The following is a 26,703-nucleotide window of genomic DNA, read 5'->3' on the forward strand; positions in this document are numbered from 1 at the left end:
CTTTGTGTCATTATTGTTAAAATGGTAAACTCCAGGCTGCAGTAATCTGTCACGTCTGAGAGCTGCTTATTGCTCTCAAATTTCCAAAAAATTTGCACATGCTACAGAGCTCGCTCATGCTTGTGGGTGAGTTGTAAGTTTGGAATTTGTTTTGACAAGTGAAACGCGTCTAAATTAATTTAAGAGCAAATTATCTCATGCTGCAAACTGCAGCTTGAGGGATGCAGGTTTAGTTAAAAAGGTCCCAGATCCTAAACAGACCTGAGTTAAACCCAACTGGATCTGAGGAGCATGAAGTGCTGGAGGCGATGTCACCATTCATTCAGGTACCAGTCGCCTTTAACAGTATTTGGTCAAGAGTAGGTATAAAGGTATGAATCTTTTAGACTTTTTGTGACAAGACAAACCGCAGACATCAGGAAAGTCAACCTGCAACAGACAGACACGGCATTAGAACCTTGGTTGCAGTTCACAAAGAAGTATTTATTTACTACAGGTGGGGGCTTCATGGAGTAAATACTGAACAGCATACATTTAATCCTTCATTAATAGAGTTAAGTTTGTAAAAAAGAACAAAACGCGCTAATATGATATTTCGCTCAAACCAAACCCCAAATCGTTAAATAAATCGCTAAATATTGTTTTTGTTTCGATGTGTCACACTGACATATCAGATTCTGTCATGGACAAAATGATAAAATCATGGGCTTATTTCCGGTCAGTCAACACTGACTAAAAACTGTAATATTGATAAAATTTGGATGTTATTGATAAACCAGTTCTAAATGGAACAGCAGGCTGCGGATTGGCCCCAGATTTTCTCTCCAATCATTGGTCCTCACTCACATCACTTCAGAGGCCTTAGTAAAATGATTGGTCGGCAGGCCCGTAGTCCCGCCCCCGTCCCTCCGGTCGGTCGGTGCGGATGTCCGTAATGTTGCTGTGTTCGGACAGAGTCTGAGAGCGGGACTTAGAGTCACTACTGCCCCAAAATAAGTTTTAAAAACAAACATTTACCGACCGCACCGTGTCACACAGAGGCTGCGGCTCAGACGGCAGCACCACACTCTCCGGTACACCGACACAAACACTTAGAACCCCTCTTAACCGGGACTCCAGCCCTTCTTAGCTCCGCGGGGCCCGGCGAGGCGCGGCGGGAGCAGATGGAGCCTGCACCGGCGAAGGCGAAGCCGCAGGGCCGGCTACTGGTGTCCACCCCGCTGGACGCCAAAGACGAGCTGGAGGAGGTAGGCTGTCCCGGGCTAACGGCTCAGAGAGCATATACAACCCGGGATAACCCCGGTCCGAGCTGGTTTACTGGCGGATACGAACAATTTGAAGAGAGTTTGGTTTAAAACAAAGACATGGAACCATTTTATCACCCAGGCTAGGCTAGTTAGCACGGCTAGCAGGGGCTAGCAGCTTTAGCATAGCACAGCCGCACAGGAACCTTTGCAAACACATTGGAGCTGGTTTAGACCCGTGTATGACACAGGTGAGGTGTCTCAGGTGTAAGTGAGCCCCGAAAGACGTCACGGCGGTGATTTAAAGCCACACCTGACCGACTGTTAGCCTAGCATGCTAACCCTACGTAAACATATGGATGAAAAGTGACAGGTGCGCATGCGCCGTGGTTGTTTCACATGTCGAAAGTAGTGAGATGAAGACAGGTAAGACAGTTACCCGTGTTTGACACGTTGATGTGTTTTATACTCTGAAGATTTATCAGCATCTAACGTAAGACTGTGTGTCTGGTGGTGGGGGTGTGTGTGTGTGTGTGTGTGTGTGTGTGTGTGTGTGTGTGTGTGTGTGTGTGTGTGTGTGTGTGTGTGTGTGTGTGTGTGTGTGTGTGTGTGTGTGTTCGCGTTTTTGTTACCTCTCTGGGACCTTTTCCGGTATAAACATCAACCTTGTTTGGGACCAGCGGTCCAAATGAAGCAGAACATCCTTTCTGAGGTCCCGGTGAAAGTTTGGCTTAGGCTGTCCACAATGAATGGAAGTCAATGGAATGTCCTAACAAGGATAACTGCAAAAACTGGTGTGTGTCTGTCTGTGTGTGTGGGCGTGCAGAGACTGGAGCGTTGTGTTGGGATCATCCAGTCGTTGACCAATGGGCTGTCAGAGAGAGAGGCCAACGACGCACTCACCGCTAACGTAAGAAATACACACATTACTGCTAATACTGCAGAAAATACTGACACAAATACTGTGGTGCTAGTAAGCTCAGTTGGACACTGAGTATTTATCCACAGCAGCTCAGGCAGGTCCTGCATGATTGTGTAATCTAGAGTCTGTTCTTAATTATTTCGTTGATATCACAGACACATGGTGAGTACCTGGGGCCAGGTGGTATAATTTCAGATTAGGAATTTTACTAAAGGGGTTAAACAGTAAAGTGTTGCACCTGACAGGTTAATGCACATGTATCATACTCCTGTTATTACCTTCACATATTTACATATTTTACACATCACCATTCAAACCACAGTTTTTTTGTTCAAGCATAAACTTTCTTATATTTCCTCTTTTTGTTTAAATAGATTACTTTTACTGCTGCAACTAACAACTATTTTCATTGTTATTCAATCTGCTGATTTTTTTTTTTTTTTTTTTAATAATCAGTTAATTGTTTGGTTTATAAAATGTCAGATAACTGAGGCATTAAGAAACTGAAATGAAGGAATATTGTTACTAAACAATTGAACACATTTTTTAATTAACATTGTAACTAAAAAAAAGACTAAAACGAATATTCTGCTTATCATAAAAGTTGCTGATTAATTTCCTGATTTTATAGTAACTGTTTATGTGTTGTGTGTGTTGTATTAATTCCCTTGTGTATTTGTTTTCTCACGCACTGGATGCTAGTAATGTATTCTGCTTGGTGCTACATCTGTTCTTGTACTTGTGCAACACTTAGAAATTAAATCGTCTCCATGGCAACCACCAGCACTGCAATACCCAAGCGATATTGTTTTATTTTGTAGTCTAAATTCTTGTTTACCTGTCCTTCAGGTGTGTAAAGGTCAGCAGCAACATGAGGAGGTGTGTCTGGGTCTGTTCACTCTGGTCCTCATAGAACCAACCCAGGCCCAGAGGGTGAGATGCCACAGCATCATTGTTAATGTCTGACATCGCTGTGACATCACTGTGAAATCACTGTGTGTGTGTGTGTGTGTGTGTGTGTGGGGGGGGGCAGTGTTACAGAGACCTGACGCTGGTCAACAGAGATGGGATGAACGTGGTCCTGGTGAAGATCAACCAGATCCTGATGGAGAAGTTCCTCAAACTGCAGGATGTTCCAAGAACTCAGGTACACAAACTCCAGGTACACACACATGTATACAGGTACACACAGGTGTTCACACAGGTACACAGGTATTCTCCATGGCTCCCAGGTGCAGTTGGACTCTGAGACACGTATTCCAACTTCACCATGATCCTGCCGCTGAGTCTGTGTGACCTTAACAGAAACAGAAACATGTCATTGGGGTCTGTGGTACCTGACAGATCAAATTCAGGGAAGAACAGGTCTCTGTTTCACCCTCCACAGCAGAAACCTGTTGGTGCGTTCTTACCTGAATGAATCCTATCTGAACTGAGGTTGAGTTTAATGTGATATTGAGGGAGTTGATGTGTGTGCAGCTGGTGTGGCTGGTCAGAGAGCTGGTGAAGAGTGGGGTGATCGGAGCAGACGGAGTCGTCATGACGCTGCTGAAACAGATCGCAGGTCAGAAACTCTCACTCGCATACAGTTCACTTTCATCATGTAAAACACAAGCAGATCTCACATCTGTGAATCCACTCAAAGTAATGCTGCATTTTCATTGTGTTCATATTTAGGTGGCGATATCTCCACTAAGAACCTGTGGTTGGCTGAGAGCATCCTGGACATCCTGCTGGAGCAAAAGTACGTTTCACTCTTAATCTCTTTATTATAAAAATGGTTAAAGGAGGGGGAAGTGATTCTGGAAAAAGACTGTTGATATTTGAACTCAACAGCAAAACAAATACACCCCTCCCTTCACTGCTCCTTCAGAAGCCCCACCCCCCAAATTCATGGATGCGCATCACCAAGGAAACGACACTAACAGCTGGGCTAGCTGACCAAAGAGAAATATGGTGGAATCCAGAGCATCTCTTACGGCGTGGAAGCGGATCCTCTCTCTCATAGCTGAATCAGAACAAACCTTAAAACGTCAACAAACAACGTCCACACAAACACAGCATCCAAAACACACCGGAGTAAAAACTAGTGAGAGTTAGTTGTTCAGGTTAGTTTCTACAAAACTACAGTGACAGAAGAGAGGACCGTAGGTTTGTAGCTAAGCTAACAAGGAAGATAACATTACCTAGCATAGCATTTGGAATTATGCATCAATCCAAATAATCCCACTGTACTAGTGAACATCTGTTTGTTAACACGCCCCCTGTTGCTGATTGGCCGGAACAGTGTTGTGTGGCTCAGTTCGAGAAACTTTGTTTGCTTCCCATTTACAGAGCCAGGGCTGTGTAGGAACACCTGAGTTTTCTTTTCAGTGCACACACAGAACAGACAGCTAGAGGACCGTGAGGGGATGTTCATTGAATCCGACATAAAGTGTATTAGATTAGAATCACTGACTGTCCCTTTTAACCAAACTGCGCCATGTAGGGAAAATGTGTTTTTGAATGTACTTCCAGTCTGAAATTTTACTGTGGAATAAACAAAAGAGTGGTTTTCTTTGCAGTTAAAGCTACCCTGAAGTGGCTGTGGAGCTTTTATTTTGAAGAAAGTGGGGAGCTTTTACTGTGAAGCAGCTGAATATATTTTCTCTCTGTAGGGAGTGGGTATTGAAGAGCGGGATGCTGATAGCAATGTCGGTCTACACCTACCTCCGCCTGATCGTTGACCACGGAGCCCCGAACCTGCTGCCTCTCCGCCAGAAGGAGGTGGACTTCTGCATCAGCATGCTCAGGGAGAAGGTAAGGAAAGAATGAGGGAAGGAAGGAGGGAAGTATTTATGCCCGTGGAGGTTACCCTGATAACCCTGTCTCTGTGTCTGTAGTTCATGGAGTGTCTGATCATCGGCAGAGATCTGGTTCGTCTGCTGCAGAACGTCGCTCGGATCCCAGAGATGGAGCAGCTGTGGAGAGATCTGCTGCACAATCCACAAGTCCTCAGTCCTCAGTTCACCGGTAAACTGCACTACCCACATTCCTCGGTCCTCAGTTCACCGGTAAACTGCACTACCCACAATCCTCGGTCCTCAGTTCACCGGTAAACTGCACTACCCACAATCCTCGGTCCTCAGTTCACTGGTAAACTGCACTACCCACAATCCGCGGTCCTCAGTTGTCTGGTAAACTGCACTACGCACAATCCTCGGTCCTCAGTTCAGCAGTAAACTACACTACTCACAATCCTCAGTTCGCTGATAAATGCCATTAGTTTGTGTGTGTTGGTTTGACAGTTACAGTTGTTAGTGAAGGTCATGTGATGAGATTTGATGGAGACATGATGTTTTCAGGTAGTGAACTCAAACTTGAGTGGTTGGTGGAGGCGTGCGACTGCGAGGCGGTAGTTCTAGCTATATGTGTATATAATATTATTTCAGCTCAAATTCAGAAGGATTTTAAATTTTGACATATTCATGTATTCAAGTGCATTAGTTTTAGGGATAAATATCATAATTAGTTTGATTTTTGTTTGAAGCACTGAATCAGTGCTTCAAACAGATCCTGCTGTATTTATCGAGCTGCCATCAGTTGATCGTTTCTCTGGGGAAGCGTCTCCACTCTGTTCAACTACTACTGTTCACTGACATTAACTATTTACAGCTGATATAATTTACTGCTGCTGATGTCTTCGTTTTAACAGGAGAAAACAACGGTCAGCACCAGCTACAAATGTATATACTGTGTGTTGCACATGTTGAGTCTGACATTTCTCTGCGTGGTGACGTTGTAGACGGCTCAAAGCAGAGAGGGTCTGGTTCTGACCCTTGTGTCAGTTCTCTGGTGAGTATCTGTTTAATTATACTGTGTCTCTGTGTGTGTGTGTGTTGCAGGTGTCCTCCAGCTGCTGACGGCTCGGACCTCCAGAAAGTTTCTGGCCTGTCGACTCACACCGGATATGGAGACCAAGCTGCTGTTCATGACCTCCAGGGTAAAGACCAAGTTAGAGTTTCTGTGTCCACACGACTGCATTACTTAGACCACATCAGACTGTGAGGGTCCACAGACAGTCCGTGCAAACCCTGTTTCTAAACATGTATCCTCACATCCTGTCTTTCATCTAATGAATTAATCCACTAATTGTTAAAGCTTCCCTGCACCGATGTGAGTCAGCAGTAAAATGTGATGAATGATATTAAATATCAAAATGTCCATTAAAAACAGATGATGGTCTTTACACTGAGCTGTGTTCAGACTGGTTTCCACTGAATTATGTCTTAATCACATGTGACATGTTGGTTGATCAGAGATGTGCATATAAAGACTGAAACCAGTATCCAAACATCAACTCAGGTGAGTCTCTCTCACTGTATCTTCACCTGTGTGCTCAGGTGCGTTTTGGGCAACAGAAGCGGTATCAGGACTGGTTCCAGAGACAGTACCTGTCCACGGCCGAGAGCCAATCGTTGCGCTGCGATCTGATTCGCTACATCTGTGGAGTGGTCCATCCGTCCAATGAGGTGTTGAGCTCTGACATCCTGCCTCGCTGGGCCATCATCGGCTGGCTGCTCACCACCTGCACGGTAAGGGGGGCGGGGCCTCAGACTGTCAATCTGGAGGTTGTAACCAATTGAAATCCATAACTTATTTATTATTTGTGTGTTTCCAGTCGAACGTGGCTGCATCCAACGCCAAGCTGGCTCTCTTCTATGATTGGCTGTTCTTCAATCCAGAGAAAGACAGCATCATGAACATAGGTGACACGAACACTTGTTTGTCTTTCTATACTTGTGAGGACCCTTGTTGATATCATATGTCCCCAGGCCCCTAACCCAAACCTGAGTCTAACCTGAACCCTAAAACCAAGTCTAAACCTTCAAACTGTCCCCAGCAATCCTCACAGTGCAGAAAGTTCCTCACTACGATGGTTTAAACCTGAAGTTGGTATTCACAAAGGGTTTAATCAATTAAAGGGAAAATTACATGGAGTGCGGTACTAAACAGGAACCTTGTTATTGGTCAACGCCACAAATTTGCGGGTCCAAGTTTATTACAGTTGAAAAATTTACTTCAGCACCGCAAGTGAATCATTAAAACCAACTGAATTTGCTGTTAAGTGTCGCTGTTTTAACGCTGGTGTGACCGAGCCTTATCTCAGACTGACGAGTTCTGAGCTTCTTCAGTTAATGATAGATACTGATAAATAAAGTTCACGTCGAGTCTGAGTCTGATCGGCTCTCTCTTGCTTTGTCCTCCTGTGTGTCAGAACCAGCCATCCTGGTGATGCATCACTCCATGAAGCCCCATCCTGCCATCACCGCCACACTGCTGGACTTCATGTGCAGGGTACCACAAACTCATGCACTGACGCACATACCAAAACACACTGAACACACACTACAACACACGCTGAAACATATGCAGATGGTTCATGATCAGACAAATCTTTCACGCCTTCTTGTGCCGTCTTGTCTTTTAAACTACACACAACACTCACACTCAGAAACACAAAATATAACATAAAACAAATCTTAGTAAAAATACAACACAGTGTTCTGCATGAAAACTGAAGCGTGAGAGAAGAAAATAATTTCATTTCCTCAGTGAGAGAATGAAATAATCACATAGCTCCTTGTTTCCTTCCTTGCTTCCTTAATTGTTTCCTACCCTCCTTAGATCATCCCTCACTTCTTTCCTCCGTTGGAGTCTCAGGTCCGTCAGGGCGTCTTCAACTCGCTCACCTTCATCATGGAAAAGAGAGTGCTGGCGTAAGAAACAAACACACACTGTTCACCGTGATGGTCCATAACATATTGATTATTGATTACTAATTGTTCATCTCTCTCTCTCTGTCTCTCAGTCACCTCGCTCCGCTGTTTGATAATCCAAAATTGGACCGAGAGCTTCGATCAATGCTCAGAGAGAGATTCCCCGAGTTCTGCAGCTCGCCCTCCCCCCCAACTGAGGGTAACATACTGTAACACACATCTCATGAAAACACACACACACACACACTTACATTAGTTGTGAGGACACTCATTGACTGCATTCCCCCTTAGTTACATCATAACTTAATACCTAACACCAACCTAACCTGAACCCTAAAACCAAGTCTAAACCTTCAAACTGTCCCCAGCAATCCTCACAGTGCAGAAAGTTCCTCGCTACGATGGTTTAAACCTGAAGTTGGTATTCACAAAGGGTTTAATCAATTAAAGGGAAAATTACATGGAGTGCGGTACTAAACAGGAACCTTGTTATTGGTCAACGCCACAAATTTGCGGGTCCAAGTTTATTACAGTTGAAAAATTTACTTCAGCACCGCAAGTGAATCATTAAAACCAACTGAATTTGCTGTTAAGTGTCGCTGTTTTAACGCTGGTGTGACCGAGCCTTATCTCAGACTGACGAGTTCTGAGCTTCTTCAGTTAATGATAGATACTGATAAATAAAGTTCACGTCGAGTCTGAGTCTGATCGGCTCTCTCTTGCTTTGTCCTCCTGTGTGTCAGAACCAGCCATCCTGGTGATGCATCACTCCATGAAGCCCCATCCTGCCATCACCGCCACACTGCTGGACTTCATGTGCAGGGTACCACAAACTCATACACTGACGCACATACCAAAACACACTGAACACACACTACAACACACGCTGAAACATATGCAGACGGTTCATGATCAGACAAATCTTTCACGCCTTCTTGTGCCGTCTTGTCTTTTAAACTACACTCACACTCAGAAACACAAAATATAACATAAAACAAATCTTAGTAAAAATACAACACAGTGTTCTGCATGAAAACTGAAGCGTGAGAGAAGAAAATAATTTCATTTCCTCAGTGAGAGAATGAAATAATCACATAGCTCCTTGTTTCCTTCCTTGCTTCCTTAATTGTTTCCTACCCTCCTTAGATCATCCCTCACTTCTTTCCTCCGTTGGAGTCTCAGGTCCGTCAGGGCGTCTTCAACTCGCTCACCTTCATCATGGAAAAGAGAGTGCTGGCGTAAGAAACAAACACACACTGTTCACCGTGATGGTCCATAACATATTGATTATTGATTACTAATTGTTCATCTCTCTCTCTCTGTCTCTCAGTCACCTCGCTCCGCTGTTTGATAATCCAAAATTGGACCGAGAGCTTCGATCAATGCTCAGAGAGAGATTCCCCGAGTTCTGCAGCTCGCCCTCCCCCCCAACTGAGGGTAACATACTGTAACACACATCTCATGAAAACACACACACACACACACTTACATTAGTTGTGAGGACACTCATTGACTGCATTCCCCCTTAGTTACATCATAACTTAATACCTAACACCAACCTAACCTGAACCCTAAAACCAGGTCTGAACCCTCAAACACTCCTTTGACGGTGCTAGGACTGTCCATAATGTCTTCACAATTATGGTTTCAAACCAAAACGTGTCCACACAACCATAGAAAGACATCTACACACACACAGATTATCACAACATCAGTTTCACATATGGAAATCAAAGCTTGATTATGTTTGGCTCAGCTCAGAAATAAAACTTTTCTGTGTCCTGCAGTGAAAATGGAGGAGGCCGTTTCCTTGGAGATGGACAACCACGTGTTAGACAAGGAGGAGGGTTGCTATGACAACACAGAGGCTGCCTTCAGCGATGACGAGGAGGAAGTCAACAACAAAGGTGATGACAAGAGACTAGAATGGGATAAACCAGATGAAATATGGTTTATTCTAGTTTAAACCAGAATAAGAAGTTATTTTAATAATAGTAATTTAACAAGAACAAGTTAGTTTACATTGGAATATACAGGACTGGATCAGTTTAAACCAGAGTAAACCAGTTTAATGTGAGTAATTTTAATCAATAAATCAATTCAATGTGGATCAGAAGAAGCCAGATTAAACTAGTTTCATTACTGGAAAATTTTAATAAATAGCCCAGTTTAACCAGAATAACTTTAATCCACTTTAAAGACACAGTCTCTGATAGGGTTGGAGCTTCAGGATGTTACAGGTGTCAGTGTGGTCTACCTGCCTCAGCTGAAAGCCTCAGGTTTACCTGTTCCTTGATTTGAAAACTGAGTCCATTACATCACACCACCTGTCGACCAATCACTGTCCAGGAAAGAAACGGGAGTTCAGGTTCCATCCAATCAAAGAGGCTGTGATGGAGGAGCCTGCTGACATCACACCCTGGCTGGACCAATTAGACGACACCATGAAAGAGAAAGTACTGCAGCTGCAGAAAAGCAGGTGAGACCCTGCAGTCCTCCTCCTGGTCCTCAGACCAACCCGGGGTCACAGCTGAGCTCCATCTGGGTTTACTGTGGGCTTATTGATCATTTATTGGTCAATATCTGATGTTTTATCACCTTGTTCTAACATTATTATTGTTGTTGTTTGTTATAATAATAATTATTATTATGTTTTATGTCTTCTGTTCGCAGTGACACAGAGACTCAGTGTGAGGTGATGCAGGAGATCGTGGATCTGATCCTGGAGGTGAGTTTTCTTTAAAGATCACCAGCATCTTCTCATGCTCTACTGTATCCTTTGTTCGGCTCTGTTCTGCTGGTTTCTACTGTGTTCTACTGGGTTCTCTTTATGTGTCTTGTGTTCCAGGAGGACTTCGACACGGAGCAAATGTCTGCTCTGGCTTCCTGCCTGGCTGAACTGTTTAAAGATCATTTCAGAGGAGACGTCCTGCCAGAGGAGATCACTGAAGAGTAAGACTGTCTGTCTGTAATTGTCTCTGTGTATGGAGTACGTACGGAGTAACGTAGGGAGTCTCGTATGGAATAACGAGAGTATTCAAATCACAGATTGGACGACGCAGTAGCAGTAACAGCGTTGCGCCCTGCTGGTCAAATGCCAGTTGGAACAGTTGTCATATTATGAACTATTTTTATTGTCGAAGTAACTGAAACAACATCATTGGTACCAAAAATTCGTACTGGTCAATACTAATGTATGGGAGGCTGTAACTGCAGGAGAATAAATATAATTCTAATTTCTTTTCTAATGGTAAATTAGTTGGCAGGTTATTTTTGAGTACAAGTCATAACAAACAACCAAGGACATACAAGCTGATTTCTACAGGATAATACATTTTAATTTCAGTTAAGCCTTGTGTGTTGCCAGTGGGTCCTCACAAAGTAGGCTACAACCATACTGACCGGTTCTGTCATGGTCCTGCTTCCTTTCTGGGTCGACTACAACCAACCTGCCTCTCAAATTCAAATTCAAAGGTGCTTTATTGGCATGAAAGCATCAAAATACAATTTAGCCAAAAAAAGAAAAATAAATCACCAACATCGATATACATGTATATTAATCATATATTTACAGTATATTATATGTGAGTGTGTGTGTGTGTGTCGAGGTCATTCACTGTCCCTCAGGTTGTGTCGTGTTTATATATACTGGACAGCGAGAGATGCCCTGTCTCCTTTTACCATTACCTGTGTGTAGGCCTAAGGCCCGACAGAGATGCACTACCTCCCTGCCACTTTGATTTATTTCGGGGTCAAGTTTGTTTTGATGTGTGGTGGTTGGTGGTGAACCGGGGAGACTGACGAAACATATGGTTGTTGCCATGTGAGTCAGTGACATTGGATTAAATTCCTGTTCTTCCATTCAGATCCCTCTCTCTCTCTCTCTGTCTCTGTGTCTCTCTTACCCTCTCTCTAATCAACTGTCTCTTTCTAATCGCTCGTCTCTCTCAGGTCTCTGGAGGAGTCGGTTTGTAAACCCGTCTGTCTGATCTTCAGGAACCTGGTCACCATGCAGGAGGATAACAGTGGGTTCTCGGTTCTGCTCGATATGTTGGCTGAACTTTACCAGAAACAACCCAAGATCGGATACCACCTGCTCTACTACCTCAAAGCCAGGTGACACACACCTGGCCTCGGAGATGATGAACAGTCTGCCCCCCCCCAGTTGTGGAGCAGCTGCTGTTTGTCGCTTCATTTAAACTCTGATAATAGAAACATGATTTAACATGATGTTGAACATGTGAACATCAGCACAAGCATTTAAATGTCTATGTGTGTTTTTATTAACAGTAAATTGGCAAACGGGAAGATGATGCTATACGAGTCTTTTGCTCAGGCGACGGCTCTCGGTGACCTGCACACCTGTCTGATGATGGACATGAAGGCGTGTCAGGAGGACGATGTCCGGCTGCTCTGCTACCTCACTCCATCCATATACTCTGAGGTACAGACACACACAGACACACACAAATACACGAACACTGCTGTCATTTGTCCAACTCACCTGAGCATGTTTGTTCTGATTCAGTTTCCAGATGAAACGTTGAGAAGCGGTGAGCTGCTGAACATGATCGTCGCGGTCATCGACTCAACACAGGTAACTCGCTGATCAATAGTTTCTGATAGTAACCTGAGAAGTGTATGATTAACCTTGCTGCAAACGTATACATCAATAATATAATAAAATATATCCAGCAGTGATCATCTTTGTACCATTTGTTTAATGTCACTGTGCACTTTATTTACAATCCTGATAAACGTCTCCCAGCAAACACTGAAGTTGTATGACCGTTGTCTGAATGTTCTCCCCAACACGCCCAATAATGGTTCAAAAATAGTTTCAAAATAGTGAACTGATATCGGAATAGGTACCAGGACATTTTCTTTCAACATTCCAGCAACATCAAAATATGTGTTACCATCATCAACAGGCCTTTGTAGGTTTCTGCGAGGTTTATATCCATATATATCCATATATATACATATAAAAGATTAATGTATATACTATATTCTCATAACTAACCACATAATCTGAAAAAACAACGTTAACATGTTTAGCAGTAGTCTACAGGGAAATAGAAAACTAAATGTATTAAATAAATAAAAATGAGGTGACTTCAAACCTTGTAGTGATGGTAACTGCGTGTGTGTGTGTGTGTGTGTGTGTGTGTGTGTTTAGTTACAGGAGCTGATGTGTCATGTGATGATGGGAAACCTGGTGATGTTCAGGAAAGACTCAGTGCTCAATATCCTCAGTGAGAAACACTCACACAGAACAAAGTACAGTTTACTGAGTCAGTGTTGGACAGCAGCTGACTGCATGTCTTCTTCTTCTTATATAAACAGTTCAGTCTCTGGACTGGGAGACCTTTGAGCAGTACAGCACCTGGCAGCTGTTTCTAGCTCACAGTATCCCTCTGGAAACCATCATCCCCATCCTTCAACACCTCAAATACAAAGGTGAGTACCGGAACGATCTAACAACATGGATGGAACAGCGAACAAACCCACTGGGCACCGCGTGAAGTTACTGTCAACATTTCAAATTAGAATATGAGTCAAACCACCACACAGAGATTCAAAACCCATGTGTATTTTCTTCTGACTCTTTTCTTTTTGTTTTCGTGTTTTTATGTTTTCAGAACATCCAGAGGCCTTATCCTGTCTGCTGCTGCAACTCCGCAGAGAAAAGTACAAAAAAAACTCAGCCAGGAAAACACAATCACACTCAAAAAGAAAGATTTACTCCTCCTTCATATCACAGGCTTCTTTGTCCCCGGTAATGTCTGTCTGTGTGTGTGTCCCAGGCCGAGTGAGGAGATGGTGAAGATGGTCCTGAGTCGTCCCTGTCACCCTGAGGACCAGTTCACCACCAGCATCCTGAGACACTGGGCGTCCAAATACGACGACACACTGGGAGAACACATCAAGGCCCAGCTGATCAAGAACAACAACCAGCCCCGCAAGAGACAGAGGTGAGGGCACACAGGGACAGAGGTGAGGACTACCAGACCTAGGTCATGTTGGTCAGGTTGTCCACAGACAGAGGGACATTGACAGTCCACACAGAGACAGTTTCTCAACTAAAAATAAAAACGTGTGCAGTAACCAGTTCTCTCTCTGTCTTAAGTCTTCGTAGTTCCAGCAGTAAACTGGCTCAGCTGACCCTGGAGCAGATCTTGGAGCACATGGACAACCTGAGACTGAGTCTAATCAACACAAAGAACAACTGTAAGTACACACACACACACACACAGTTATTGACTGATTATTGATGATGTATCAACTGATACCTGATAACTGTTCGGTTGTGTCTCTCAGTCTTCACTCAGACTCCGATCCTTCAGGCTCTGCAGCACGTTCAGGCCAGCTGTGACGAAGCACACAAGATGAGGTACGCACACACACACACACACACACACGCACACATTGACAGATGGCATCATAACAGGTGCTGATGACATGACTTCCTCCTCCTGCAGGTTCAGCGACCTGTTTGCCCTGGCGGAGGAGTATGAGGACTCTCAGTCGAAGCCACCAAAGTCTCGTCGTAAAGCTCCAGCCTCCTCGCCTCGCTCCAGGAAAGGGGTGGCTCCGCCTACCAACAACGAGGAGGAGAGCGCATCCAGCAGCGCCTCGGTACGTACCATCTGCGTCACAGGTTCAATCCCGCCTGTCTCGGTGGAAGTAGTATGCCTCACAACAAAGACCCTGGCCAGAACCCGAACAGGGAACATTGTGGCTTTATGGTCTACCGGGGAGGCCCTTTCTTGTAGGATCCTGAGGCTTTTCCAGGCCCAGATGGCATATGTAAGCCATATGTCATCTGCCATCTGGGTCTGCCCCAAGTTCTTCTCTGAGTCTGGGTCGTAGTGGCAGCTAAACAAAGTAGCCCAAACATCCTCCTTGGGGATGTGAATGAGTAGACTTGCGTATCCTAACCCCCTGGCCAGATAGGATATGCAATCGCTTTAGCATGTTCTGGATTAGCTCGGAGGTGTCCTCTCACTTGGACGTGCCTCGAATATGTCCAAAGGGGTAAGACTTTCCTGAGTCTTCTAGTTCTGCCCCCTCTACGGAGGAATGGTCAGTCAGGTTCAGGAGTTCCTTAAAGTTTTCGTTCCAATGTCCAACAATACCCTCAGTCCTGGTTCCAGTCCTTCCTGCTGAAAACAGCCTGGGCCTCCTCAAACTCCTCAAACCACCTCCGCCTCCTTCACAGCCGATGTCCACCAGCAGGTTTTTTGGTTGGAACCACGTTGGAACTGGCAAACTTCTGCCAACAACTCTGGGCAGCGGCCTCAGCAAAAGATGCTTTGAACATGTCCCACTGGAATTCCATGTCACCAGCCTCATCTGGAAAAAGGAAATTTCTGCTGGAGGTGGGACTGAGGCCTCCACCAGACGTTCTCATCTGTTTTGGGTTTACTAGGTCTGTTTGGCAGCCACCTGATCCAACTCACCACCAGGTGGTGATATCTCTGCCCTTTGATCATTAACCTTTGGCCTTGAGGTGTGCTGGTACCAGAAACACTTATAAACCAGTTTATACTCAAAGGCTCTAGTACCTCAACAGAACTTCGAATCACCATGCAGCTTTTGTCTCCAGGACCCCACCCAGAGACTCCAAGAGGGCCAGATACACTGAACTGCTGTTCAGTGCATAAACACAGTCCCTTAAACAGAGCCGTCCCCTCAGAGATCCTTAGTCTCATAGAGACAACGAGCCAAGAACTCTTGTGAGTATTCACTCCCGCCTGGTGCCTTTCACCCTGGGCAGATCCAGAAAAGGAGAAAGTCCAGCTGTAATCCAGAGGTTTAATTCCAGAGCAGGCGCTGTGCATAGAGGTGAGCGAACTATATCTAGCTGGTACTACTCCACCTCCTGCACCAGCTCTGGTGTCTTCTTCACCAGGTGACATCCAGGTCCCTATAACTAGTTTTGTAGCCGGGGTCAGCATCCCAGGCCACTGCCCATGCCCACTATTCAACTAGCAACCCAACCTGCAATTTTTAAGTGGCACTTGTCAAACGTGACCCTGCCACCGTTTGCAATCTGTGTGCCAGCACTGGGATCAAATTGCTTTTATAAAACAGGCCCCCAGCTTTGCAAGTGGTGGGCCTCTTGTTTGCCCTTTCAGCAGAGCCCGCTCAGGCCCCATTGGTAAGGCCTGACCAGCAGTCATTCACTGGCAACAAAGACTACTTTGCCCTATTCTGGGCCTGAAGTCGCACAAAGTCGTCATAAAGTTTCTGGAACCCTTTTTATATTTATATACAGTGGGGTCTCAGACTTTTGGACCCTGCTGTATATATTATTTTTATTCATATATTTTCTTATATATCTATATCTATATATAAATATATAAATATATATATATATATCTATATATATATATATATATATATATATATATATATATATATATATATATATATATATATATATATATATATATATATATAATTGCAGTTTCTCTAAATGTCTTTGATTTTCTGTCTTTGTGTTTCAGGAGGAGGAAGACTCGAAGCCCAAAGCTCCGAAGAGGAAGAGGAAAGGCTCGTCAGCCGTCGGCTCTGACAGTGACTGATGGACTGATCCTCTGACCAATCACATGCCAGCTGCCACAGAGACCGCCAGCCAACCAGCCGCTCTGACCACTGGAAGAGGCCCCACCCCCTGCCGATGACACACACTGACCGCCGCGGGAGGGGCGGGGCTCCGAGACGCCGCGGACTTTAAATCCATGTGGTGAACTGACTTTCACATGATGAGACTGATGCTGTTTCCATGGAGACGAGGACTGATCAGGTCAAAGGTCACCGTGTGGCTTAACTCCCATGATGCACTGGGACGAGGAAACCATGAACTCTGGGAACGAAACGACTGATTTTAATACAGGGAAGATCATGATGATAGAAATAATGATGAAGATGAGTGGGTTTTTTTGTGGGTACTCCTGCTTTTTTTTTTTTTTTTTCCCCAGAGGGGGGGGATTTTGAACTCTTATTGTGGAGGATCCTAACTTCCTGCTGTTTTTAGCAGCTCCTTCCTGTTTGTCTTGCTGCAGTAAAAGCTCCTCGTCTGTTCTGAACATCATGTTGGATGAAATCTTCATATAAAAACTGATGTTTGTTTCAGGTTGTCATCTGTCTGTTGCTGGGGGGGGGGGTGTGTGTGTGTGTGTGTGTGTGTGCGTGCGTGCGTGCGTGCGTGCGTGCGTGTGTGTGTGTGTGTGATGCTGCTCGTGGTTGCTGTGGCACCACAGTCAGTAAAGGACCACTTCACCCGTTTTTTACTGGTTTGGTTAAAAACAAACATTCAGTTCCTCGGCAGTTCGTCTGCACTGTTTGACTCTTGGTGAAATAGAAATAATTGAACTGGTAAAATATGCAGATTTAAAGAAACACTGAGTTAAATCCTCTTGTTTTGTGTCTTCTCCAGAGTCAGGTGATTCAGATGATATCAATGTCATTACTGCCACCATCCCATAAAATACTGTAATCGGTCAATGGGTGAAATCTGGGGCTTTGCACCTTTTAAAATGGTCTTATTTTTTCAGTTGAGCTACAAAATCAGGTGTGGCTTTGTTGCCAGGTAAAAGTTCAGTTAAATTAAGTGATCTTTTTGAGTTTATTTTAATAATAAATGAACTGTGTGGATTAAGTGGTTTAAGTTTTATGGGTCAAAAAGACTTAAAAGTTTACAATGAAAGTCACATCTGAATTTGAGCATAAATATATCTCAGTTATTAAAAGTTACACCGTAAATGTGACGGGTTGAACCCTGACTTATTCCCTGTGGCTGATGAATTCCAGGGAATGAAATCTATCTTAATGGTTGTTTAATGAAGTTTCTGCAGTTGTTTCTTCAGCAATAAAATTCATTTATATCTGGTCATTAAATCACAGTCTGAAGCGGTCAGTGAACGACATCAGTCTGGATCTAAGACCGTGTCTTTTATTGCAGTTGGGTTTGGATTGGACGCAGATTGGAGGATTTTTCCAGTTAAACACATTCCTGTTGTCTTGTGTCACATCAACATGTGTTAAAAAGTTGTTTATCATCATGTTCTGTTCCTTCTTGGACACAAACATTTACATGTTTTAGTTTTGGGGGGGAAATTGACCAACCACCTTAAAAGCCTTTTGTGATTTTTTCCTTCTTTTTAAATGACAATTTGTTTTGTGAAAAGTGGTTGAACAGCAGCAGGTTCACAGTGAGGTCCTGGTCTGGATGGTGCACAGGACTCTGGGGGACTGATGTATGATCAGTCTGATTGGATCCACCTGCTGCTGCTGATATAAATTAGAACATCAGCGTCAGGCCTCCTTCAGACCAGGTGAGACTCAGACTCAGGTAAGTGGACTTGATTGAGCCAGAACGTGAGTTCAGAAGAAAAAAGTGATGTTTGTTAGTCCATATGTTCCTTAGCCCCAGTTTGTTCCTTTGGTGTTGTATCACATTCAGTCACAGAGTGAAACATTTGGTTTTGTTTTTCCTGGTCCATGTTGGAAAACCAGCAGCTTGTCCAATGTCTCTGAACCATCTGGATTAGAATTGTTCTGCTGCGACAGGAGCAGATGTTCCCTGAGGTCTGATGTATCTGTTCTTCAGTGTGAGAACATGTTGATACTTGGCTTGTGGTTCAATCAAAGTTCACGTTGCAGCAGACAGAACACGGCCCAGTCCAGGATCTGATCTGATTTTGTAAAACGGTTCACATCAGAATTGTGTTCAGTGAAGATCAACCTGCAGACCTCGACAGGCTAAAAAAACCTGATCAGACTGAAACCTGATCATGTTCAGACTGGCTGGTTTTGTGACTCTGATCCACTTGAGGGACAAACGTCTCCAGATCTAAACCAAAATTCTCTAAACCAACTTCTCTCTGCAGCCTCTAACATCATGTCGGCCGTTAAATCCGGATCGTCTCTGCGGAGTCTGCTCCTGACTCCGGAGCGGATCCCGGACTTCCTCATCCCGTCCCGCAGTCCTTTCCTCATCCTTTCCCCTCGGCCTTGCCGGAGCTCCCCGGACCGGACCAGACTGCTGTCTGACCATGATGACGACAGTCCAGAGGAGAGTCCCCCCGAGACTCCGCTCAGACCCGCCGCCTCCCCCCGGTTCCTGCTCCGCCTGCCGCCGCGGATCAGACCTCCCCGCCGCGGCCCCCCCGCAGCTACAGCTGCAGAGTCTGCGGACACGGACCTGACGACGCGCGCCGCCATGTCGCTGCCGCACGTGGAGAAGGTGACCACGCCCTACGGCTTCCGCGCCGTGCTGGCCGCGAGCCCGTGCACGCGCCGGCGGGAGTCCCTGTTTCACCGGAACAAACCGGTGACTGTGACAGTCACAGACCCCGAGCTTAAGGATCTGGCGGACCCTCCTCCTCCTCCCAGTCCTGGTGCCGGGAGGTCCCGGGTCTGTTTGCGGCCCGTGGAAGCTTTTGGTCTGCAAGTGATGCGGGCGCTGAAGAGACCTGCAGGCGCTCTGAAGGCTCTGAGTCCCGGAGCCAGGAGGACCGAGACCCGCTGACGTCACATGAGTGTGAACACACCTGGCAGGTGGACCGGAATCTGTCTCAGTGCAGCAGGTCGGGTTCATAGATTTTAATTTAAGATTTGAATAAATGATTTTGAATGAAGCTTCGTGTGTTTTCTGACCTTCATCATATCAGCTGTCTGAGATAAAACCAGGCATCATCATCCTCAGTGACAGGCGGCAACCGAAGAATCACCTGCCTCGTGAAACAAACGGTTCCTCATCAGAGACCTGCATTACTAAGAACCTGAACTTTATGCTAAAGAGGGACATGTTGACACGGTGTCTCATTACCTATCAATCGACACAACTTAATTAATCCATGAGGGAAGTTTGATTTTTGGGCCTAAGTTTAAAAACTGAGGCAAAGGAGCTATCGATACGTCACAGGCAAGATCCAAATAAATATGGACATGGTCCACATGGTGGTTTAAATATTACAGATTAGATACCGGTGGTTGGCAAATACTGGCCCGTGGGTCAATTCCAGGTCTCCAGTGAAAATATCTGAACAACAACAGCTGAAGTTTCCATCAGAGTAGTTGTAGGGCAGTGTTGCTCCCCCTTCCTCCTCGGTGTTACTGAAGAAATGGATTCAGTTGTTATACAACAGATAAAACACTGGGTTAAGTTTCCTCCTTACTGATGGGTTTTTATCATATTTTGACCCAGCTGGACCCTCACACTTCAGATTTAAAGATTTGCATCTTACTAATGATCAGTAAGAGCTGCAGGAGGTTGTAACAGTTTAGGACCAGAATTTAGTTTGACTTCATAACCCAACAGTGAGTATGAATCATACAGACGGGAGTCGGATTAAAGGAGAACCCAACCTAAAGTGTCTGTCAGGTGTTGGGCCACCACCGGCCTCCAGAACCGCTTCAGTGGTTCTCCAAGACTCTGGACTCTACTGGAGGGATGAACACCATCCTTCCTAAACATAGTGGTGGAGAGCGCTGTCTAACGCGTGGGTCCAAAACGTCCCACAGGTGTTCAGCTGGGTTGAGATCTGCTGCCTGTGAAGGCCACAGCACTTGAGTCACATCGTTTTCATACCGATCAAACCGCTCGGTGACCCCCCGCTGCCCTGTGGATGGAGGCATTGTCATCCTGTTGCTCTGCTCATTTTTGAAGGTTTTCCTTTGATTTGTTACCGCCTGTATAAAGTTGATACGAATGCAATTATTCAAAAAGGATAAAGCTCCTGAAATAAACGTTAGTGGTTAATATTTATGTAAAATAACGTTCATTCAACCTTGAGTAGTTTTATATTTATTTAATCGCTTGCCTCACGTCGTTGCTCCTGATGACGTCACAGTTACGACGCGACGCACACCCGGAAATGTAGTTTCTTCGACGTCAGAGGCGTCTGATCGTTGTGGCGGGTAAGTGAGTCTGTCGTACCGGAGCGTTAACGTTAAACCGTTTACCGTTTAAACTGACTGTTACCGGGCCGTTGGGGTAAGAGTCGGACCGGACAGAGCCCGGACAGGGACTGGGTCCTCGTTCTAACGTTAGCTGCTAGCATGCTGGCTGAGTGTCACTGTGTTAGCTCGTAGCATGTTAGCAGCGGAGTACAGCGGGTAGAGACAGTCCTGATACCGGACAGGAGACCCGGTTTACGGTGCTGAATACAAGGTAACTCCGGTCTGAGGAGCCAACAGAAGCTAATGCTAACTTTGGTTTTATTCAGATCTTCTAGTTTTATCTGAAAGTGTTTGAATCTGAAATATAGTTTTTAACCAGTTACCTGACAACAGCAGTCAGGTGGTACAATACAAACAATCTTTATTTACAATTAAAATGAACAACTTTCATTAAATTTTATAATAATACAGGATGAGATGAATTCCAATAAAAGGAGATAGAAGAAGAAAAAGTAGAAACCAAATAATATTAGAGCTGCAGCTAATGACTCTTTTTGCAATTAATCGATTGATTAGTAAATATTTAAAATTGCCTGCTGTGATTTCCTAAAGTTTTATTTAAATGGTTTGTTATATTTGACCAACCATTCAAAGTAACTCAAAATATCAATTTTAGTTATAAATAACTAAAATGATTATTTGATTATAAGAATAGTTTTCTGCCAGTTGAGGGTTGGAGTAAGATTTAAAAAGTCTTTGTGCTAAACGACAGTCTGAGGTGGTTTCTGGCTCCATCCTGTAAAGATGTTCAGTTTCTGTCACGTTAAACTGAATCTGGATTCTGGCTTATGACATTTATTTGACCAAACAGTGAATCACTCGTCGTCACATGCAAAGCTTGTGATTATTTCTCTATCGATCCACTAATTGATTATGAATTTATCACTTCAGCTCTAGTTATAACAGCAGGACATTGCAATCAGCTGAAATCGTGTTCCTCTGCATGAATCTGCATTATGAAATCCATTGGATCCAACTGGGGTCAGGTTGGCCCGTGTAAACCTCGTGTCTGACACATCACATGATCTGGTGACCGATTCCCACTGATACTGATGTACAAACGGACTAGTGCTGATCTGAGACCAGAGGAGGTCTGCCTCAGTAAACTGTGAAACTCAGGATAATATTTAGTTATTGATCGGTGTAATGTTCACAAAATGACCTGACATGTCCGCAGAGGTCAGAGGTCATGGTTCTCCACGATGAACCCGGTCCGAAAATGCCTCAGACTCAGCCCGTCCACACCACAACCTGCTGCCACCTCCTCCACTTCCTCCACCCGGAGCCTCAGACCACCTCCTCAGCTCCTCTCCCATGATGCTTTGCTGCTGCCTCCCCCTCCAGTTCCTGCAGGGGGTAGAGCTGAGGAGGAGGTGGAGGAGGAGGGCTACCTGCTGGTGGAGGAAGATACCACCGACTCCAGCCTCGTCATCACAATGGGTAACATACACACACACACACACCTGATTCTGTTGAATAAATCTTTGTTGTGGTTGTCAAATAGACTCTCTACCACATGTCTGGACATCAGCTCTGACCTCCTGGTTTGATTCTTGATTCAGTTTCATCACATTAATCCCAACTCTGACTAAAGCTCCTCTCAGAATTGATCCTGGGAACCTAAACTTCTTCTGCAGTCACCAAGTGAGCAACACTGTTGATTCCTGAATATTAAACTGTGTGAAGTCACATTACCGGCTAAACTGTAAAAACGTCACCTACACGCGCTCATACGTCCGTGGTACATTGTCAGTTAACGAGACGATTGCCTTTTCGGACGGGATAATTTGGTTATGTCAAGATTGTTCCTTGTGATAAGTCTAATGTCTCAGATGCAGGTCTGCTTTGACTTTGTGGTTGATTGATCAATCAGATGATCACTTATTGCAGGGTCCGATGGCTCGCCATGTGGGTTGATACCGCATGCAACACTTGACTGTCCATAAAGTGAACATTTTACACACCGCGCAGCTCTAACTGAACCACTCACAACAAGTAACCACCACACACACAACATTTAGCTCTGATGCACCCGTTTACGGAGAAAAGGCCCAAAGATCGATCTCGGGAGTCTAAGAATCGATACCAGGTCGTTCAATAAAAATGAAAATCATCAATTAATTGTAAAATCGTTTTGATTTTTTTTTTATCCAGTCGAAGTCCACCACTCATTAGACCTGAAACAAAGAAGAAGAAATCTAGTTTGTCTTTTCTGTGAAACCTTTAATAAAGTTTTGTAGTTTATCTTTTTGCCACTAAAAATATTCAGGGTTTTCTGACAAAGTGGATCAGGGGTCGAAAACATTGAAACTCTGTAAGTTTTTCTTTCATCATTTGTCAGGAACTAAAGTTGTAAATAAAGATTGAGTTCAGATCTCTGATCAGCTGAAATCCTGTAGTTTATAGTGGCGGCTACTAAATGAATCAACAGTAACATTAATGAAGCCTAATTAATGTTGATGGCCTGTAGCTTCAACCTGATCAAGATCTGAGCAGCAGAATATCTGAAATATTGATTATTGATTGATATTGATTCTTGTGACACTGAAATAAAAGCTGGAAAAAAATGACTTTTACACCTGATTCTTCACAAACTCCCTGATCCAGATACTAGAGCTCCTGATCCAGAACTCTGAACTTGATGAGCTTCAGATATTGACACTTAAATGTCAGAACTTAACAAATCCAGGACCGGTTCCAAACTGGAACCAGTGATCTGAACCAGATCCTGAAGGTTGATATAATCTGTATGTGTTTGTCAGAGGACAGTCAGGTCGAGGTGAAAGCGGCGAGGAGGAGAGCAGTGAGGAAGAGGAGGGGGAAACTGACTGATGAGGAAGAGGATCAGAGGGGTGGAGCCTCAGAGAGCGATGATGAGGAGGAGGAAGAGACGGGGGTAGAGGTGGAGATTGACAGACAGCTGGACCAATCACTAGAGACGAAGTCCAAACAACACAACCTGACCACGGTGAATGTCAGAAACATCATCCACGTGAGTTCATCCTCAAACTCAGACACACCTGAACACACCTGGAGAATCACATCTACAGGACAGGTAGTCCAGTTTCCGGCTGATCCCAGGCCAGCAGGAGATTCTTCCTGTTTCTCAGTGTCCAGAATGAGCTGCTCACTTTCTCTCTGACTGATCATTTCACAGGTAAATTTAGCTGAAATCTCAGCTCAGCCGTTGTCTTTAACTCATATGTCTGGTGATTCTGTCAGACGACGTCACGGTTATGAAACCAGGAGTTCAGCAGCAGAGCAGCAGCCTGGAAATGCCTCGGAAGTGACTGCTGGTTTACATGTCGTCTCAATGGGCCACGTTTCAGTCACTGTTTCGTGCTTGTTCCCTTGTCTGACAACAGAAAGAGAAAAACATGTAAATGAGAACAGCTTGATTGAGATGGATTAAATTACTGTATATGTCAGGACAGAGAGCAGGAGAGAAGCAGACAGGTAAAGGGCGAGTCCAGCCAGATCCTTTTTAAATTATTTTTTTAACATTTCTTAAAAACATTTTTTAAAATAAAACAATCTTAAACTAATTTGAAGCAATTCTTTAAAACATATTGTGTAAAAACTCATTTTTACTGAATTTTAAAAGATTTTTTAAACATTTTAAAGAAATATCCGTCCTGTGACAATAAACTCTCTCTATGGTGTGAAACATCACTGAAACTAATTTCTAGAATACATTCTTTTTAACATTTTAAATATTTTTATATTTTAATTACTTATTTATATATTTTTGACAATTCAAAAAACGTAATTTTCTTCCTTTTACATTTTAAACAGTTTCTGAAAACCTTTAAGCTTTTTATTTACATTTTAAACAGTTTCGTGTATTTGTCAGATTTTAAAACAATATTTAAAACAGTTTTAAAAGTTTTGAATAATTTAATCGTTTTGTTCAAATTAAAAAAAAAAAAAAAAATCAGGGAAGCAAACAGCTCACCTTTAGGCAAATGCCGCTTTCGTCACGTCAGTTTGACTTGAATCGTCCAGATCCGATGTTTGAGGACAGGGTGAAAGGAAAGGAAATTAAATTGAGAACCACGACTTCTGAGTGGTCAAAAAAAAAAAGGCTACAGCACACCTGAGAAGAATGAAGGCTAAAGAGGGCCGTGTCTGGGGGGTCAGTTTTTGACTGGTCAATGGTAACAGTCTCTCACAGTAGCGTTATGATAAATGTAGCTGTTAATTAGCCTGATTGGGCCGAATTGTTTTGATTCAGGGAACACTAGCTATCACTATTTCGATGTAACATCAGATGTTAACATTATTCCCATGGAAACTAACGTTCCAGATTCCACTCGTTTAACGTCACTGACGTTACCATTCAACCGATGATTACAACACATGCTGAGCTCCTCAGCCAAAGCGCTAACTCAATGTTAACATCAGCTCCTGATGGTTCCATTTTCTCTATGCTAAGATAATGTTAGCCAGGCTAACACTGTCATAACCATGATTTAATGAAACAGTTTGCTGGTGGATTTGTTTTGGAACATGAGACTAATTCATGAGATGTCGTCGTAGACATGTAGCTAAACTGGACCCACATTACCTCTGATGTCTTTTAAATGGACACTTATTGCGGTAGCCTGATGATGTTACCTGAGAAGGCGGCAGATGCCAAACTCACCGAAGACCACACAAGCCCACTCCCCAGCCCCCCACGGGGTTCCCCTCTTTCTCACTTTTTCACCCCTGTTGAGTTTGCATCCCCGATTTTTCAAATTTTTGATGAAAATATCTTCGTAAAAGTTGAAGAAAAACTGATAAATGATTGTTTCTGATTGTTTGTTGTCAGTAAATGTTGTAGAAGCAAATCTGACCTCTGACCTACAGGAAGTGATCACCAACGAACACGTGGTGGCCATGATGAAAGCTGCCATCAACGAGACAGAGGCTGTCCCTCCATTTGTGAGTCAGTCTGTCTGTCGTCCAATCAGAGTGCAGGGTTGGAGCTCATTAACATTTTCATTTATCTACAGGTCTCTACATTGATCTGTTTTCACTGATCAATGTGCTTTTGTTTCTCCAGGAGCCAAAAATGACTCGATCCAAGTTTAAAGAAGTGGTGGAGAAAGGAGTGGTGAGACACAACATCTGTTTAACATCTGTGTGACGCCTGTTTATAATGTCTGTTTTAACGCCGGATTAACGTCCGTGGAACGTCTGTCTAATGCTTCTGTCAGTCTCAAGAACAAATAATAATAATGGCAGCAGACAGACTTGTGACCGATGTTCCTGTGTTACCTGTCAGGTGATTCCAGCCTGGAACATTTCTCCGATCAAGAAAACCAGTGATGTCAACAAGGTAAAGGTCAAAGGTCAAACATCCCTGCCCTTTTACGTTAACATTTTAAACGCTGACAAAACAAACTTGACACTATTAAATGATTTTTAACATTCGAAGCTAATGTTTTAACTTTTGGTTTTACATTTTAAACACTTTTAAAACAAATGAACATTTACCATTTTAAAATATAGTTTAAACAGTTAGTTTTACATTATTTCACTTTTTTAGACAAAATAGAACACTTGTTTAACATTTAAGACTTTTTTTCTTAAACAGTACTAAAATATTCTTTCAAACATTTTGAAAACCTTTTCAAAGAGTTTTTAAAACAATTTTATCAGTATTTTTAAAGAAATTGTAAAACTTTCTTAAAAACAATTTTTAACATTTTAAGCAGATTTTGCTCCAAACGTAAAATATAATCTGTCTGCGGATGAACTTAATTCACATGAATCACAGAAACAGGTGTAAGTGAAGTTAAAGAACGGAAGATGAAAGCGA

At 43.7% G+C, this 26,703-nt stretch overlaps 2 protein-coding genes across 4 annotated transcripts in view; both read left to right on the forward strand.

Annotated features, from left to right (window-relative positions):
* Window positions 1-902: 902 nt before the first annotated feature.
* On the forward strand, window positions 903-18,817 carry ints3 (integrator complex subunit 3). Of its 2 annotated transcripts, none has more exons than XM_040122122.1 (30): window positions 903-1,247; window positions 2,071-2,154; window positions 3,016-3,099; window positions 3,200-3,313; window positions 3,646-3,730; window positions 3,844-3,910; window positions 4,824-4,965; window positions 5,049-5,178; window positions 6,051-6,148; window positions 6,549-6,740; window positions 6,827-6,914; window positions 7,424-7,503; window positions 7,834-7,925; window positions 8,018-8,124; window positions 9,713-9,832; window positions 10,275-10,404; window positions 10,599-10,653; window positions 10,774-10,877; window positions 11,877-12,041; window positions 12,216-12,369; window positions 12,454-12,522; window positions 13,105-13,180; window positions 13,272-13,385; window positions 13,568-13,616; window positions 13,733-13,900; window positions 14,056-14,156; window positions 14,247-14,319; window positions 14,408-14,564; window positions 16,439-18,285; window positions 18,450-18,817. In XM_040122122.1, the coding sequence occupies exons 1-29, from the start codon at window positions 1,164-1,166 to the stop codon at window positions 16,514-16,516; spliced, it is 3,060 nt and encodes a 1,019-aa protein (XP_039978056.1). In that variant the 5' UTR covers window positions 903-1,163; the 3' UTR covers window positions 16,517-18,285; window positions 18,450-18,817. The 2 variants fall into 2 exon arrangements, with proteins under 2 accessions (XP_039978056.1, XP_039978057.1); XM_040122123.1 differs by having other exon boundaries at window positions 11,922-12,041.
* A 2,048-nt stretch (window positions 18,818-20,865) lies between these two features.
* gon4la (gon-4 like a) overlaps window positions 20,866-26,703 on the forward strand; it is a 20,039-nt gene continuing 14,201 nt past the window's right edge. The window contains exons 1-6 of one of the 2 annotated variants that reach the window (XM_040122113.1): window positions 20,866-21,108; window positions 22,075-22,337; window positions 23,660-23,889; window positions 25,749-25,823; window positions 25,945-25,995; window positions 26,167-26,220. In XM_040122113.1, coding sequence (XP_039978047.1) covers window positions 22,100-22,337; window positions 23,660-23,889; window positions 25,749-25,823; window positions 25,945-25,995; window positions 26,167-26,220 — 648 coding nt within the window. In that variant the 5' untranslated portion in view covers window positions 20,866-21,108; window positions 22,075-22,099. Of the gene's footprint in view, window positions 21,109-21,254; window positions 22,338-23,659; window positions 23,890-25,748; window positions 25,824-25,944; window positions 25,996-26,166; window positions 26,221-26,703 lie in introns of those variants that run through there. The other variant, XM_040122114.1, reaches the window with a different exon arrangement.

The sequence above is a fragment of the Xiphias gladius genome, chromosome 24 (assembly GCF_016859285.1).
Source record: "Xiphias gladius isolate SHS-SW01 ecotype Sanya breed wild chromosome 24, ASM1685928v1, whole genome shotgun sequence".
NCBI lineage: Eukaryota > Metazoa > Chordata > Actinopteri > Istiophoriformes > Xiphiidae > Xiphias > Xiphias gladius.

Bases quoted from the DNA above. Each gene is read 5' to 3' on its own strand.
- ints3 (XM_040122122.1), top strand. From the start codon at position 1,164: ATGGAGCCTGCACCGGCGAAGGCGAAGCCGCAGGGCCGGCTACTGGTG. The intron at 13,617-13,732 runs GTACAAAAAAAA...TGTGTGTCCCAG, and splicing joins CTGCAACTCCGCAGAGAAAA to GCCGAGTGAGGAGATGGTGA. The intron at 14,320-14,407 runs GTACGCACACAC...CTCCTCCTGCAG, and splicing joins GACGAAGCACACAAGATGAG to GTTCAGCGACCTGTTTGCCC.